This window comes from Haemorhous mexicanus, chromosome 19 (genome assembly GCF_027477595.1).
Source record: "Haemorhous mexicanus isolate bHaeMex1 chromosome 19, bHaeMex1.pri, whole genome shotgun sequence".
In the NCBI taxonomy this organism is placed as follows: domain Eukaryota; kingdom Metazoa; phylum Chordata; class Aves; order Passeriformes; family Fringillidae; genus Haemorhous; species Haemorhous mexicanus.
In genome coordinates, this window is record NC_082359.1 from 354,332 (window position 1) to 366,358 (window position 12,027).

The 12,027-nt window shown below is 54.6% G+C and overlaps 1 protein-coding gene across 4 annotated transcripts; it reads right to left on the minus strand.

Annotated features, from left to right (window-relative positions):
• Window positions 1-5,480: 5,480 nt before the first annotated feature.
• On the minus strand, window positions 5,481-11,555 carry SLC7A4 (solute carrier family 7 member 4). 4 transcript variants are annotated; one of them, XM_059863277.1, is made up of 5 exons: window positions 11,458-11,555; window positions 9,279-10,331; window positions 8,686-9,162; window positions 7,596-7,704; window positions 5,481-7,070 (listed from the first exon to the last, which is right to left on the minus strand). In XM_059863277.1, the coding sequence occupies exons 2-5, from the start codon at window positions 10,258-10,260 to the stop codon at window positions 6,782-6,784; spliced, it is 1,857 nt and encodes a 618-aa protein (XP_059719260.1). In that variant the 5' UTR covers window positions 10,261-10,331; window positions 11,458-11,555; the 3' UTR covers window positions 5,481-6,781. The 4 variants fall into 4 exon arrangements, 3 of the variants coding, with proteins under 3 accessions (XP_059719260.1, XP_059719258.1, XP_059719259.1); XM_059863275.1 differs by having other exon boundaries at window positions 8,486-9,162; XM_059863276.1 differs by having other exon boundaries at window positions 8,486-9,162; window positions 9,279-10,328; window positions 11,458-11,548.
• Between the last annotated feature and the right edge of the window lie 472 nt (window positions 11,556-12,027).

A 12,027-nucleotide genomic window follows, 5' to 3' on the forward strand; every position in this document is an offset into this window, starting at 1 on the left:
CCTAGAGGTAACACAGACATTGCAGAGAAGTACATGAACCAACCCAAGCTTCCTTTTAACTCTTAAGCTGTTTGGTTTAATGTATTTTTTCTTAGGGGAGATTTTTGGAAAGGCTATAGCAGAAAACATTGGATTAAACTTAGAATCAGCTGGAACCATTTCCATAGCCAAGGGCAGCTGCCTCGGCCAAAGGCTTGGAGCAGGGAATTGTTTTCACTCCTGTTCTTAAACTGTGAAAGCTCACATGAAGCTGATGTGCTGTTGGCCTTGTGCCTGTGCCTGTCCAAGAGTCATCTATGACCTAGGATCACATGGGCCTTGGAATTAAGAGGGAAAAATCATCCAGTATCTATGGACATATCACAGATGTTTTCATTTCTGTGTTTCTAGTTTTTTTCCTTTTTAAGTCAAAATTACTATAATGAATGTTCTGAATGGTTTAATTTTTGATTCATAAATCAATACAGATATAGTTTTATAGTCTATATATTGTTTTTATTCTACTAAAATTTTACTTGCCAAAATAAAAACCAGTTCTTCCAGGCTCTGAGGCTGAAAGAGACCACATGTTGGTGGTTAGTGGTGAGTTGACAGTGCTGGGTTAATACTCTTAGAGGTTTTTTCCAACTTAAAAGATTCTGTGATTCTATAAAGTTTATCTTCTTTATTTGAAAAGAATTATATTATTTACTAGTGGGGTCTGCCCTATAAATGTGCAAATCATTTTATAGTTATGTGTCTAATAAATCAAGCCTGTGCTTTTGTCTCAGGACTGTCTTTCCAAACCATTTGCAAATACCATTTATAGATACGGGCTGCAGTCTTTAAATTTGGGCTGTCTCTAAAAACATCAGAACCATCCTGACACTCCCTCAGTCTCCAGATGAAAACTTTGTGTATTGAACACAGAAGCTTTGTAGGGCTTGGTTTAAATCAGTGTAAGTGTTTATATTTTAAAATATTTTTTACCGTTTATTGCTTCTGTTATGTCCTTTGCCCCTAGCCTTTCCTGCACTCTCCAAACAAGAGATGCAAATTAAAATCCTGTGAAAGAGTACAGTCCGAGTCTGTCCTTATTCACCAGCTGGAGAAGATCCACTTGCCCATGTTTTGACACATTAATTTGTTTGTCACTAGAGTCAGAGCTGTGTGACTTTAGGCTCAACAAACCTATCAACAAACCATTTGGGACCCTAAACACACCAGGTGAGCCAGCAGTGTTCTACTGGGCAGTGTCACTGGGATAGGGACCTGGAGCATCCCGTTGTCCTGAGTTTGATGGGGTGGCCGAGGGACACTGAGCACAAGCCTGTCTTGTGCCCACATGGGATTTGCCTTCCTGAAGGACTGCCGGGAGTAGAGGGAGCAGGCAGCTGGAGCTGGCCTGGAGGATTGTGTGGGAAGTTGGAGGGATTTGCTGTGCTTTGGCAGCTGCTGCCAAAGGTTGTGAGGAATTAATATGTAGGGACTTACTCTGAGAACTGTAGTTCTGTTAAACTGAAATACCAGTTACTCCAAATTTACCTGCTCATATCCCCTGCTGGAATCACTGTTCCTCTTTCCTCAAACTCACTTGTGTTCTGTCTCTGTTGGAAACCAATCTTGGAAATAATTCGCCTGACTTGTTGAATCCCTGTTCACAAGGGATTCAATGATTCTAGTACTGAACCTTTTTTTTTTTTTGTGTGTCCAAGTGTCAATTCCATATTGTTCCTTTTTGTTTTCTTTGCAAAAGTGCCAGATAGCAGTTGGATGCCTCATGAAGGTGTTACAGTACACCAGCTCTGCTGCCTCTTTTCAGGTCCTCTCTGAGTCAGAGCACAGAGGTTACACAAATCCACAATGATCGCCACTAATGGTATTTTCCCAGAATTCTTGAGTAGCTCTCACTTTGCTCAGTGGCCTTTTGAAGCCTTGACTGTCCCCTGTCACCTTTCAGAAGGATCTGCCAGCTTGTTTTGCTGCAGTGCTCTGGGGCTGCTCCAGCTGCCTGTTTCTGGAAAATGAGCATTACTGCTCCAGGGAAGCTCACTGCCTGATTCCATGTGGAACTTCTCTGGTGTAAGTTACAGAGATGATCCCAAAGTTCTTGCTGTAGCAGCTTCTAACTTTGGAGGCAGGGCTGGGCAGTGGAGCCTCCAGCGTGGCTCCATCTGCTACCCCCACATAGAAAAGGGGGTTTTGTGTTTTCCAAGTATTTTTCTTGAGCACTTTCATCTCCTTTAGGCTCAGCTTTGCAAGTCAAGTGCACTGCCATGCCCAGAGGTGCATTGGCTCTTGTTCCAGCAAGGATTGGCTGCTCTAGAATGCTTCCAGCCTAGCAAGAGAGGTGTGGGGTAATGAGAAATCAGCCATCCTGGCTCCAGAGGAGCCACTTGCTGCAGTTCCTTCCTGCCAGCATCTGATAGATGTTTCACAACCTCAGGCCAAGCTGTCATTGCCTCAGGAAACGTTTCTGGTTTCCTGCCTAAATCTTCCTCATGGCAGTTTCACTCCACTGCTTCATTCCATGCCTCCTGTGCATATGGGGAAGATTTATTCTCCTTTTATAGAATGTGTAATGTTGGAAAAAACTGCTAAGATGATTGAGGCCAGTAGCTGCAGTTTTGTGTCTGTGGTGGCTTACATGTGGGGAAATGGCCATTTCCTCTCTTGCCCTCAAAGCAGATGCAGCGGATGCATCTGGTGTTGGATGGAGCCTCTGCCACAGGGATGGGGCCACAGCGTTTGTGCCCTCACTTGCACAGCTCCTCGGAAAGTGCTGAGACAGGGAAGAGTTGTGGCTGTGGGACTGCTGAGACACAGCACAAACACTTCTGGAATGACCTGGGGACCTGTCTGCCTGACCACCAGCACATCGTGCAGGGACAAGGGGGCAACAAGACCACTTGCTCTGTGCCATCTTTTAATGCTCTGCCATTCCCCTGCTGGTGGTAGGAGCAGATACACCACTGCTGGCATCCTGGAATGATGCGTGGTGCTTACCTCATCCTCGGGCTGTGTCTGCGGGAGGAGGGGAGCAGGGCAGGTTAATGAGAGGATTACTTACAGCCAGCCTCCCCGAGCCCTGCAGTTCATCTTGCTGCTTTCAGAGCTGGGAGGGGAGGGGGAGGGGTGGGGGGTGGAAGGTGGTGGGAGGGAGGGAGGGATCATTTAGGAACATGAGGCTGGGAAGTGATTTAATTAGGACGTGGAGCTGCTCTCTCCTGGGTGCAACCCACCACCCCCTTCCAGTGCTTGGGGCTCGCCTTTTCCTCCCTCCAGCATAGACAAGGCTCAGCTTTGCAAGCAGCTGCTTATTCCAGTTATTAAACTGTGCATCTGCAAGTCCTGCTCCCCTGTGCTTTCCCAAGCAAGAGCCCAGCAATCCCTGTGGGTTCCACTACCCAGTGATTTGTGTAAGAGCTCCTACAGCCCAGAGATCGCTGCACCTCCCACTGGTGCCATCCCCGGGGCTGCATGGGCTGCAGCAGCGATCCTGTGCCCTGAAGCCTCCAAAATCATCACTGGCTCAGTCCTTGTATCCATCCTTGGAGCACCCCTGACTTGCACCTGGGGCTAAAGTCCACAGGCTCAGTTACTCACTGCCATTTAAACCCCTTTAAGGTGGCAGCCCCAACATTGATTTTCTCTCTAGTACAAATGCCATTTTTATTCCCCTCTGGATTTGCATTTCTCCTTGTCCTGCTGCACCTGCCTTATGGGAACTGTCCTCCCAGGGCACAACAAACCAGCATTGCCCTGCCAGCTACTCTCCCAGTCCAGCAGCATCACTGGAGAGGCTCAGCCAGCCCTGGCTGCTGCCTGTCCACTCCCATGCTATCTGTGGGGATTATCATCCAGGACTCACGTTAACCCTCTTAATCCAGCCCAGAGCATGTGTGCCAGAGCTGCTCCTGCCCCATGGCCCATAAAGCCCTTCCCTATTCCTGGAGTCCTAGCACTGCCCACGCCAGCACTGACCCACATACCGCCCTGCAGCTCTACAAAGAGATTGATTTCCTGCAGCCTGACTACATCATTGCCATGGCTCCCAGAAAATAGAGGACATTATGTATATTTTTAAACTAATTTGGAGAAGGATACTGTTCTGGAAAACAGGTGTATGGTCAGCCACAGGGAAGCAGCAAGTAGCTGCTCCTGGAGCTCCATGAAACAGGGTTCTGGGAGCTGCACATGGGAATGGTTTCATTTTACATCTGTTTGGAATTGAGGGTATGGATTGGGCAGCCAGTGTTTTCTCTTACAACAGGCTGCCATCTTAAAGCCTGTTGCATAAAGCCATCTTTGCTGATTAGTTTGCATTTCTTTTCTCTACTGATACAATTTTCAGGAACAAATTCCTGTAGAAGGGCTGTCTGGGTGCTAGTGGCTGCTGCCATCCCCCTCTTCTTCTGTGTACATTAATGAGTAGTCAATAAAAAATCAATTAATACATGTTCTGTGCAGTGCATGTTACTGCTGTAGGATAGCGTATGACACATGAAACAACCAATTTTGTAATCCTATTTAAAAAAAACTGCACAGGTGTGCTTGGGAGGCCCCACTGGCCTTCCAGGTGCCAGAGAATTACACTCCAATCCTTTAATACCCTGCTGGCTGCATCCCCGGCACCTTCTGCTCTGCTGGGGAGGACCTTGTGCTTTGTGTGCCACAGCCTAACTGGGATTTCTATGCATTTTTAGAAATGAATGTTTTTAAATAGAATAAATATCAATGGTTACAAGGCTCATTCAATAACTCTTTGGTCTTTTGCAGCTTAAAAGGCTGATTGAGACCCCTGCTAGGAGAGCTGAGACATGTGACTGCCATTGACTTTCCTCCACAGGGGAACATAAAAATCACCCTCTGCCCATCCCCTTCTGTGAGGACTTTCCTGCCCTTCCCCTGCTCTGCACTGGGCTCCCTTTTCCTCCTCTGTCCCTGTGGATCTTTTTACTCGCCTTTGTCCTGTTGACAATGGCTTTATTACCGAGATTAAAGCTGAGTCACTAAGGAGGGTTCAGCCTGTGCCTCCCTGGGTGCCTGTTGAACACCTGCTTTTTAATGAAAAAGGACTGTTATCTCACGAAGGACATTTCCCTAGATAGAGAACAACAGTGTGGGGATGGGGGTGACTGTGCATTATAAATAATTCCTATTAATTGCACCAGTTCTCACATCCTTTGGCTCATAACCTTGGGCAGCTTTAGTAACCCTGCCCTGGTGCTGACCCAGCACTGTCATCACTGCTCACAGCGGGGTTCAGTCCTGTCTGGGTCAATATCAGGATATTTGTCCCAGCCTACCCCAGCCCTGTGGGATCCTGGTATCTGTGGGTCTGGCTGGAGCTTGTCCTCGTGACTAGAACCCCAGTGGCAGCAGGGGGGCAGTAGGCACCCTCCCTTTCCCCACTTTCTGTGGGGGCTTTCCTGAGCATCCACAGGGGAGTGCTTTCCACTTTGAGTCTTGGGGACACAGAGATCACAACCAGTCAGAGCCACGGCAGAAACAGTGTTTATGAGGATGACCAAATCAGCCTGTTGCTCACAAGCCACGACACAGAGGTGCCAAGCGGGGCCACAGCGCTGGTGGCAGCTAGGCAGGGACGAGGTGGGACACGGAGCAGCGCTGGCAGACAGAGGGGTTCACCAGAGCCAGCGTATCCTACTGAGGGTCCCCCGGGACTGGCCAGCAAGAAGTAATGGAACAGCTTGCCCACAGTCCCCAGCTCCTCACAGCATGCAGAGGATGAGGATGGAGCAGGGTGTCCATGCTGCAAGGCCTGTCAAGTTGGCAGCCTCACACTTGACTGACCATGGGCTCGTGGGCAAAACATCCAGGGGTGGCTGCAGCAGTGCTGCTGGGGACCCGCTATGGCATCCATGCAGCTGGGGTGACCCCAAAGTAAGGGGATGATTGCTGGGGAGGGGGGCAATACTGAAAAAGCACCTTGTGAGCCTGTCCCAAGTCCCAGAGAGCCTGGAAGTGGCGTCATGAGGGTTGAGTCCCCATGATGGGGCAGGTGGTGCTGCTGGGGTGCAGGAGAAGTAGGGAGCTGGCTCCAGGCAGACCAGCCCAGGGATGCCACTGGGGACCCCCAGGGACAAGGCAATGTACCTGAGGTCCTGAGCACCCATACCCTGCTCAGGACTGGGGCAAGAGCCTGGCCATGGCATTGTCTTCCTGTGGGCATGGCCCCCAGTCTGCTCCTCAGACAGCCAATTCCAGCGGCTGGGAAGATGCAGCTGGGCTTTTGCTGTGCCAGCCTCCACTGGCTTTCCTGGGGTGCCTTCCCAGCCACCCACTCTGGCCATATCCCTTCTACATGTCATGTCTCCAGCTGCCCCTCAGCTCCCTCAGCCCCAGCCTTTGAGGAGAGCAGCCCTGGGCATAGGGATGTCAGGGTGCCTGTGGAGATGCATGACTGGCCCCTGCCTCCTTCACAAGGGGACTCTGCAGGAGGCAGGGGGGCTGCACTCAGGATGAGAGTTGGCATGGACAGCAATGGGGCTGCCTGTCCTGGTCCCTGGGGAACCTCTGCATGCCCAGCTGCACAGATGTGCTGGCAGACAGGAGATGTACCGCACAGTGCCAGGGTGTGCTCAGGGAGAGGTGAACAAGAACACAGCTCCTCATGAGCAGGGCAGGCACTGGGCTGAGACCCAGCTCTTGAGTGCAGGGGAGGGGAGGGAGGAAGCCGGCCCCTCCATAATCTGTCAGAAGCGTGTGGGGAAGAGTGAGCACCTTCATCCTCTCCAGGTGGAGCCCCACACCCAGGGCAGCCCCAGTGGCTCTGCAGTCAGAGGGACCAGGAGGAGGGGGGTGGGGCTCTCGCCTCACTGCGGGAGGAGATTCCAACATTCCCATCTCCAGGTGCCCCCATTGCCAGGGGTGTCATCTCTTGCAGTCCTCGCTGTCGGTGTCTGGCAGCCCGGTGGCAGGCTGGCAGCCGGGCTGGACTGCTTGCACCCTCTCCTCCAGGCTGCCACCCGGGAACACCACGTAGCGGGCACTGACACGCTGGGCTCGTGGCTCCCGCAGGTTCTCCTTGCTGTGCCAGATGCCGTAGCCAAAATAGACGAGTAAGCCTGCAGCGGGGACAGGGACAGCAGGTGCTCTAGCACAGCCTGGCTGCTGGCACCATCATGGCTGGCACCACAGCGGAATGTGGCACGGATGTGGCCAGTAAGCCAGCAGAGCAAAAAGCTAAAGCACCACGGGGGCTTAGCTGAGCTGCATGCAGGAGGAAAAGTGTCCTGCCCAAGGTTATAAGCATGTTAAGAGCAAGGAGAGCACCCTCAGTCCCTGGGAAAGGGAAGGACTTCCTGAGCCACAGGGAGCTGCCTCAGGAGTAGGGGGTGGTTCTGGCCCAGGGCTTTAAGGAGGATCTGAACTTTTAACAGGAACAAGCTGAAACAATCTGGGAAACAGAGAGGCTCAGGAGATGCTGGGAGACCTCACCTTGCATCTCCAAAGGGGAACCAGAGGCAGAAGGGGGCAGGATACGCTTTACAGACCCATAAATGGGGGAGAGGAACTGCCAAAGGAGCTGGAGAGTACCAAGACAAACCCTGTTCCCCCTCCCCAGAGCAGCCATGGGATGGATCACTCACCCAAGAGCAGCCAGACAGCGAAGCGGAGCCATGTCATGTAACTGAGCTTCAGCATCAGGTAGATGTTGAGGATGATGCTCAGTGCTGGGGAGAGAGGTACCAGGGGGATCTGCAGGAGAAAAGGAGCTGGCAGGGGTGAGACCTGCAGGACCACATTTTCAATCTTTAAAATTACAGGGACAAAAGACAGCACTGGCAAATGTGTGAGACAAAGGGACTGTCACCTTGGGATTTTTAGAAGCGGCAGTTTTTTAAAGGAAAAGGAACAATGGAGCCAGGAGCTGGGAGCCAGGCTGGCAAGGTGGGCACAGGCATCATCACGAGGACCACATAAGCTCCTGGCGTGATTCTGAGCCAACGTGGTCCTTCTAGAGGAGCCAGAACAGGGGCATAGCAGGGAAGTGGTATCACCACTGTGTTATGAAGCTGCACTGACTACATCAGGGCTCAGGTGGGCTGAAAACAGGAGAGGGGGAGCACATGAGGCATAGAAGTGGTTTGGAGGCTGAAAATGGGCTCCATGACATAGCTGAAGGGCAGCCAAAATAAGGAGCTGAGGCAGGAGAGGAGCAGAGGAGTTGTGGGGATGCACAGAAGGGAGCCCAAGGTGGACAGGAGCAATCCCTGGGATCCATCCCATGTGATGGACACAGAACTGCTGGGATGTCCTCTCCTGGGGACCGGTGGCCACACAGAGTAACAGCAGTGGCACCAACACTCCCCATACAGTGTCCACAAACACCCTCTTCCTCCTCTCCTCCCTCCTCCTTCTTCAGCAGCTCTGGTGCTTTCAACAAAGTGCTGTGTCTGGGAGCCCTGCAGGTCCATCAGAGCTGCTCCCACCTCCCCTCACCCCTGCAGAGGGATTTCCTGCCTGGGCCCTGGCATACCTGGAAGGTCTGGGTGCTGTGCTGCTGCTCATGTGCCCAGATGAGGAGGAGGCTGAGCAGGAAGCCCAGACTGAAGAGGACCAGCAGCAGGGAGTAGCTCCAGGTGGGCAGGTGGAGGTGGGTGTTGCCAAACACTAAGATAGAGCAGAGGCAGATGGCAGACACCATCAAGGTCACCACACCTACCGTGACCACCTCACCTGGGTAGAAGTCGCTGAGGAACTCCAGGTAGGGCTCAAAAGCTGCCTTCAGCTGCCCCGGCTCCCGCTGCTCTTTGCTCTTGTCCCTGTCCACCAGGTGCAGCTTGTCAGAGAAGGACTCGTACTCCTTCAGCTCGCCCCCAGATGGGCCCTCACGGGGCTCAGCGCTGGGCTGGCTGCTGGGCCCCGGTGCGGGGACATCCCCCTTCTGCTGCTGGAAGCGCAGGACAATGATGCTGGCAGCCACGAAGGTGTAGGCCAGCAGAGTGCCTATGGACAGGAACTGCACCAGGGCCTCTAGGTCAAAGATGAGGGCCAGCAGGGCCATAAGCAGCCCGAAGACCATGATGCCGACCACGGGCACCTGTGTGCGGGGGTGCACTCGGGAGAAGACCTGAAAGAAGAGCCCATCCTCGGCCATGGCGTAGACAATGCGTGGCAGGGAGAAGAGGTTGCTCAATAGAACTGTGTTCATTGCTGAGGGATGAGTAGAAGAAGGAAGACCTCATCAGACCCAAACCCAAACCTGAGATTGTTCCCAGCCCCCAAGGCAGGAGGGTGGGCAGCTCCCTCCCACCACTGCCTCTACTCACCACAGATGGAGCCAGCAGCCACCAGAAACCCTGCCCAGGTGTAGCCCCTCCTGTAGAACGCATCAGCCAGGGCAGAGTCAGGGTCCAGCGTGTGCCAGGGCACCATCAGCGTCAGCACAACTGACACCAGGATATAGGCACCGGTGGCCAGCCCCAAGGAGAAAGCAATGGCCCTGGGGACAGCCCTCTGCGGGTTCCTGGCCTCTTCGCTGGAGGCTGCGATGACGTCAAAGCCCACAAAGGCATAGAAGCAGGTGGCTGTGCCAGCCATGATGCCCGACAGCCCATATGGGGCAAAGCCACCCTCCTGGGTGCTCCAGTTCTTGGGCTGTGCAAGGACAAAGCCCATAATGAGGATGAAGAGGATGACGCCCATGCTGATGGCCGAGAAGACATGGTTGAGCCAGGAGGACACCTTGGCCCCGAAGGAGATGAAGGCGGTAGCTACCAGCAGGATGGCAGCTGCCAGGAAGTCTGGATAGCGGGCCAGGAACGGCACCTGCCAGGCACCCACGTGGGTCTCGGTGAAGTTCTTGATCTTGTGATTAAAGATGGAGTCCAGATAGCCACTCCAGGCCCTGGCCACTGCGGCCCCTCCGATCATGTACTCCAGCAGCACATTCCAGCCGATAAGGAAAGCCCAGATTTCACCCACAGACACGTAGGTGAACATGTAGGCAGAGCCTGTCTTGGGCACGCGGGCTCCAAACTCGGCATAGCAGAGAGCAGCCAGGAGTGAGGCAAAGCCAGCAATGATGAAGGAGACGATGACGGCAGGGCCAGCAATCTCCTTGGCCACGGTGCCTGTGAGGACGTACAGCCCGGAGCCCACCATGCCCCCGATGCCCAGCAGCGTCAAGTCAATGGTGGAAAGGCATCTGTTAAAGGATGTCTCCATCATGTCGTCCTCCAGGGTCTTCACCCGGTTGAGCTTCTGGCAGAAGCGGGTCAGGTCAGTGGAGCGGGGCAGCCATCTTGCCATTGTGGAGGCAGCGGGCCCTGCCCTCAGCAGAGTGAGGGGTCCTCAGCAGTGAGATCCTGCCTGGCGACCTGCTAGAGGGGCAGGAAGAGGTGAACATTCCCTTGGTAGTGAGGTATCAAGTGCTGGGGACAGGGTGAAAAAGCCTCCAGGGCACATTCCAGGTGTCCCTGGCTCCTCAGCCAGCACAGAGCTCAGCAGAGAGTGTGTCCTCCTCCAGAGGTGGCACAGGACAGGGACATGTACCAGGTGGCAGGCAAACCACAGCAGTCGCAGGGCAGCATCTCCCCATTAAAGCCCAAACCAGTCTGCTCTGGCCCTAATGAAAGCTTCCTTGCTACCTCCTCTCTACCTTATTCAACATACACTTGAACTTTGCCCTGCTGTGCCAGGACCCCATCACGGGGGCATGCAGCATCTCCCTGCTCCCAGGATCCTACTGCTTCCCCAGAGGCTGCAGCAGAAGTCCAGAGCAGCTCCCATGGGAGTCTCCAGGGAGACCAAGAAACAGCCTGTGCCAGGAACCAGCCACACTGGCAGCTGCCATCATGACAGTGGGAGGACAGAGCACTAGGGACATTCAGGTGCTGCTTCCCAGCTACTCCATGGGGTGATTGGTGACTCTGGGGACACTCTCCCCTCCCCCTTGCTCTCCCCTCCTGTGCCAGAAGCCCCACACCTACATAAAAAAACATGTCCTGCTCGGAGGGCTGGTGCAGCCCCACTCCAGGGTCCACATCTCAGAGGCAAAAAGGTCGTGGAAAGCCCACGAGAAGATGGAATGATAGGGGCCGATGATGGCCCCTGAGGACAACGCGCACAATCCGTTCTGGCTGAGACTCCCAGCCCTGCACATCCAGTTCCCCGCGACCGGAGGCGTTGGCAGTCCCGGGGTCCCCAATCCCAACAAACGCAACAGGCGCAGCTGGGAGGATGTGGAGCTCGGTGCCTACTGGACACGGATCATCCCGGGAGAGGGGGGTGGCCAAGGGTGGGGACCCCCAGACCGAGGAGTGTGTGTGGGGGTTCCGGATTAATCCTGGGCGGCGACAGGCGATAGTTTCGCCCCTGCTCAACCCCGCCACGAAGCCCGTTCCGGGCGGCGCCGAGCCCCGGCCCCGATCCCGGCCGCACTCCCCCAGGACGCTCCACACAGTGCCAATCCCAGCCCGGCTCCCGGTCTCAGGCGTTGTCGCTCACCTGCGAGGGTGGCCGGGGGCCCCGCACCGGCCCCGGCCTCACCTGCTCCGCGCCGCCGCCGCCGCCGCCCGGCTCCGCCTCCCGGGGCTCGGCGGAAGGGCGGAGGCCGGGCGGGCCCCCGGCCCAGCCCTAGGGCTGTTTCCCGGAGCGGGGAGCAGCGGCTGGAGACGGCGGGGCTGCACCTCCAGCCCCTGGAAGGGGCAGACACAGGGCGGTCCCCACGACCCCAGGGGGGGCAGCCCCCCGAGAGTGTGAGCCCGGTTGGAACCGCACAGAAACGGGATTCAGGGTGGGTATGGAGATATTCCAGAGGCTGTAGCCTGGGCTGCTCCGGAGACAGGCTGGGAGAGCTGAGGGTGTTCAGCCTGGAGAAGGCTCCAGGAAGACGTCAGAGCTCTTTCCCATGCCTAAAGGGGTTCCAAGAGAGCTGGAGAGGGACTTGGGACAAGCACCTGGAGTGACAAGAGGGAATGGCTTCCTACTGACAAAGGCCAGGATTACATGGGTTATTAGGGTTATTAGGAAGGAATTCTTGGCTATGAGGGTGGGGAGGCCCTGGCACAGGGTGCC

Excerpts from the sequence above, each read along its gene's own strand:
- SLC7A4 (XM_059863275.1), bottom strand. The coding sequence starts at position 10,260 with ATGGCAAGATGGCTGCCCCGCTCCACTGACCTGACCCGCTTCTGCCAG. Across the intron at positions 7,705-8,485 it reads ACAGCACCCAGACCTTCCAG|ATCCCCCTGGTACCTCTCTC; the intron begins GTATGCCAGGGC and ends TTTCTCCTGCAG. Across the intron at positions 7,071-7,595 it reads CGCTGTCTGGCTGCTCTTGG|GCTTACTCGTCTATTTTGGC; the intron begins GTGAGTGATCCA and ends TCCCCGCTGCAG.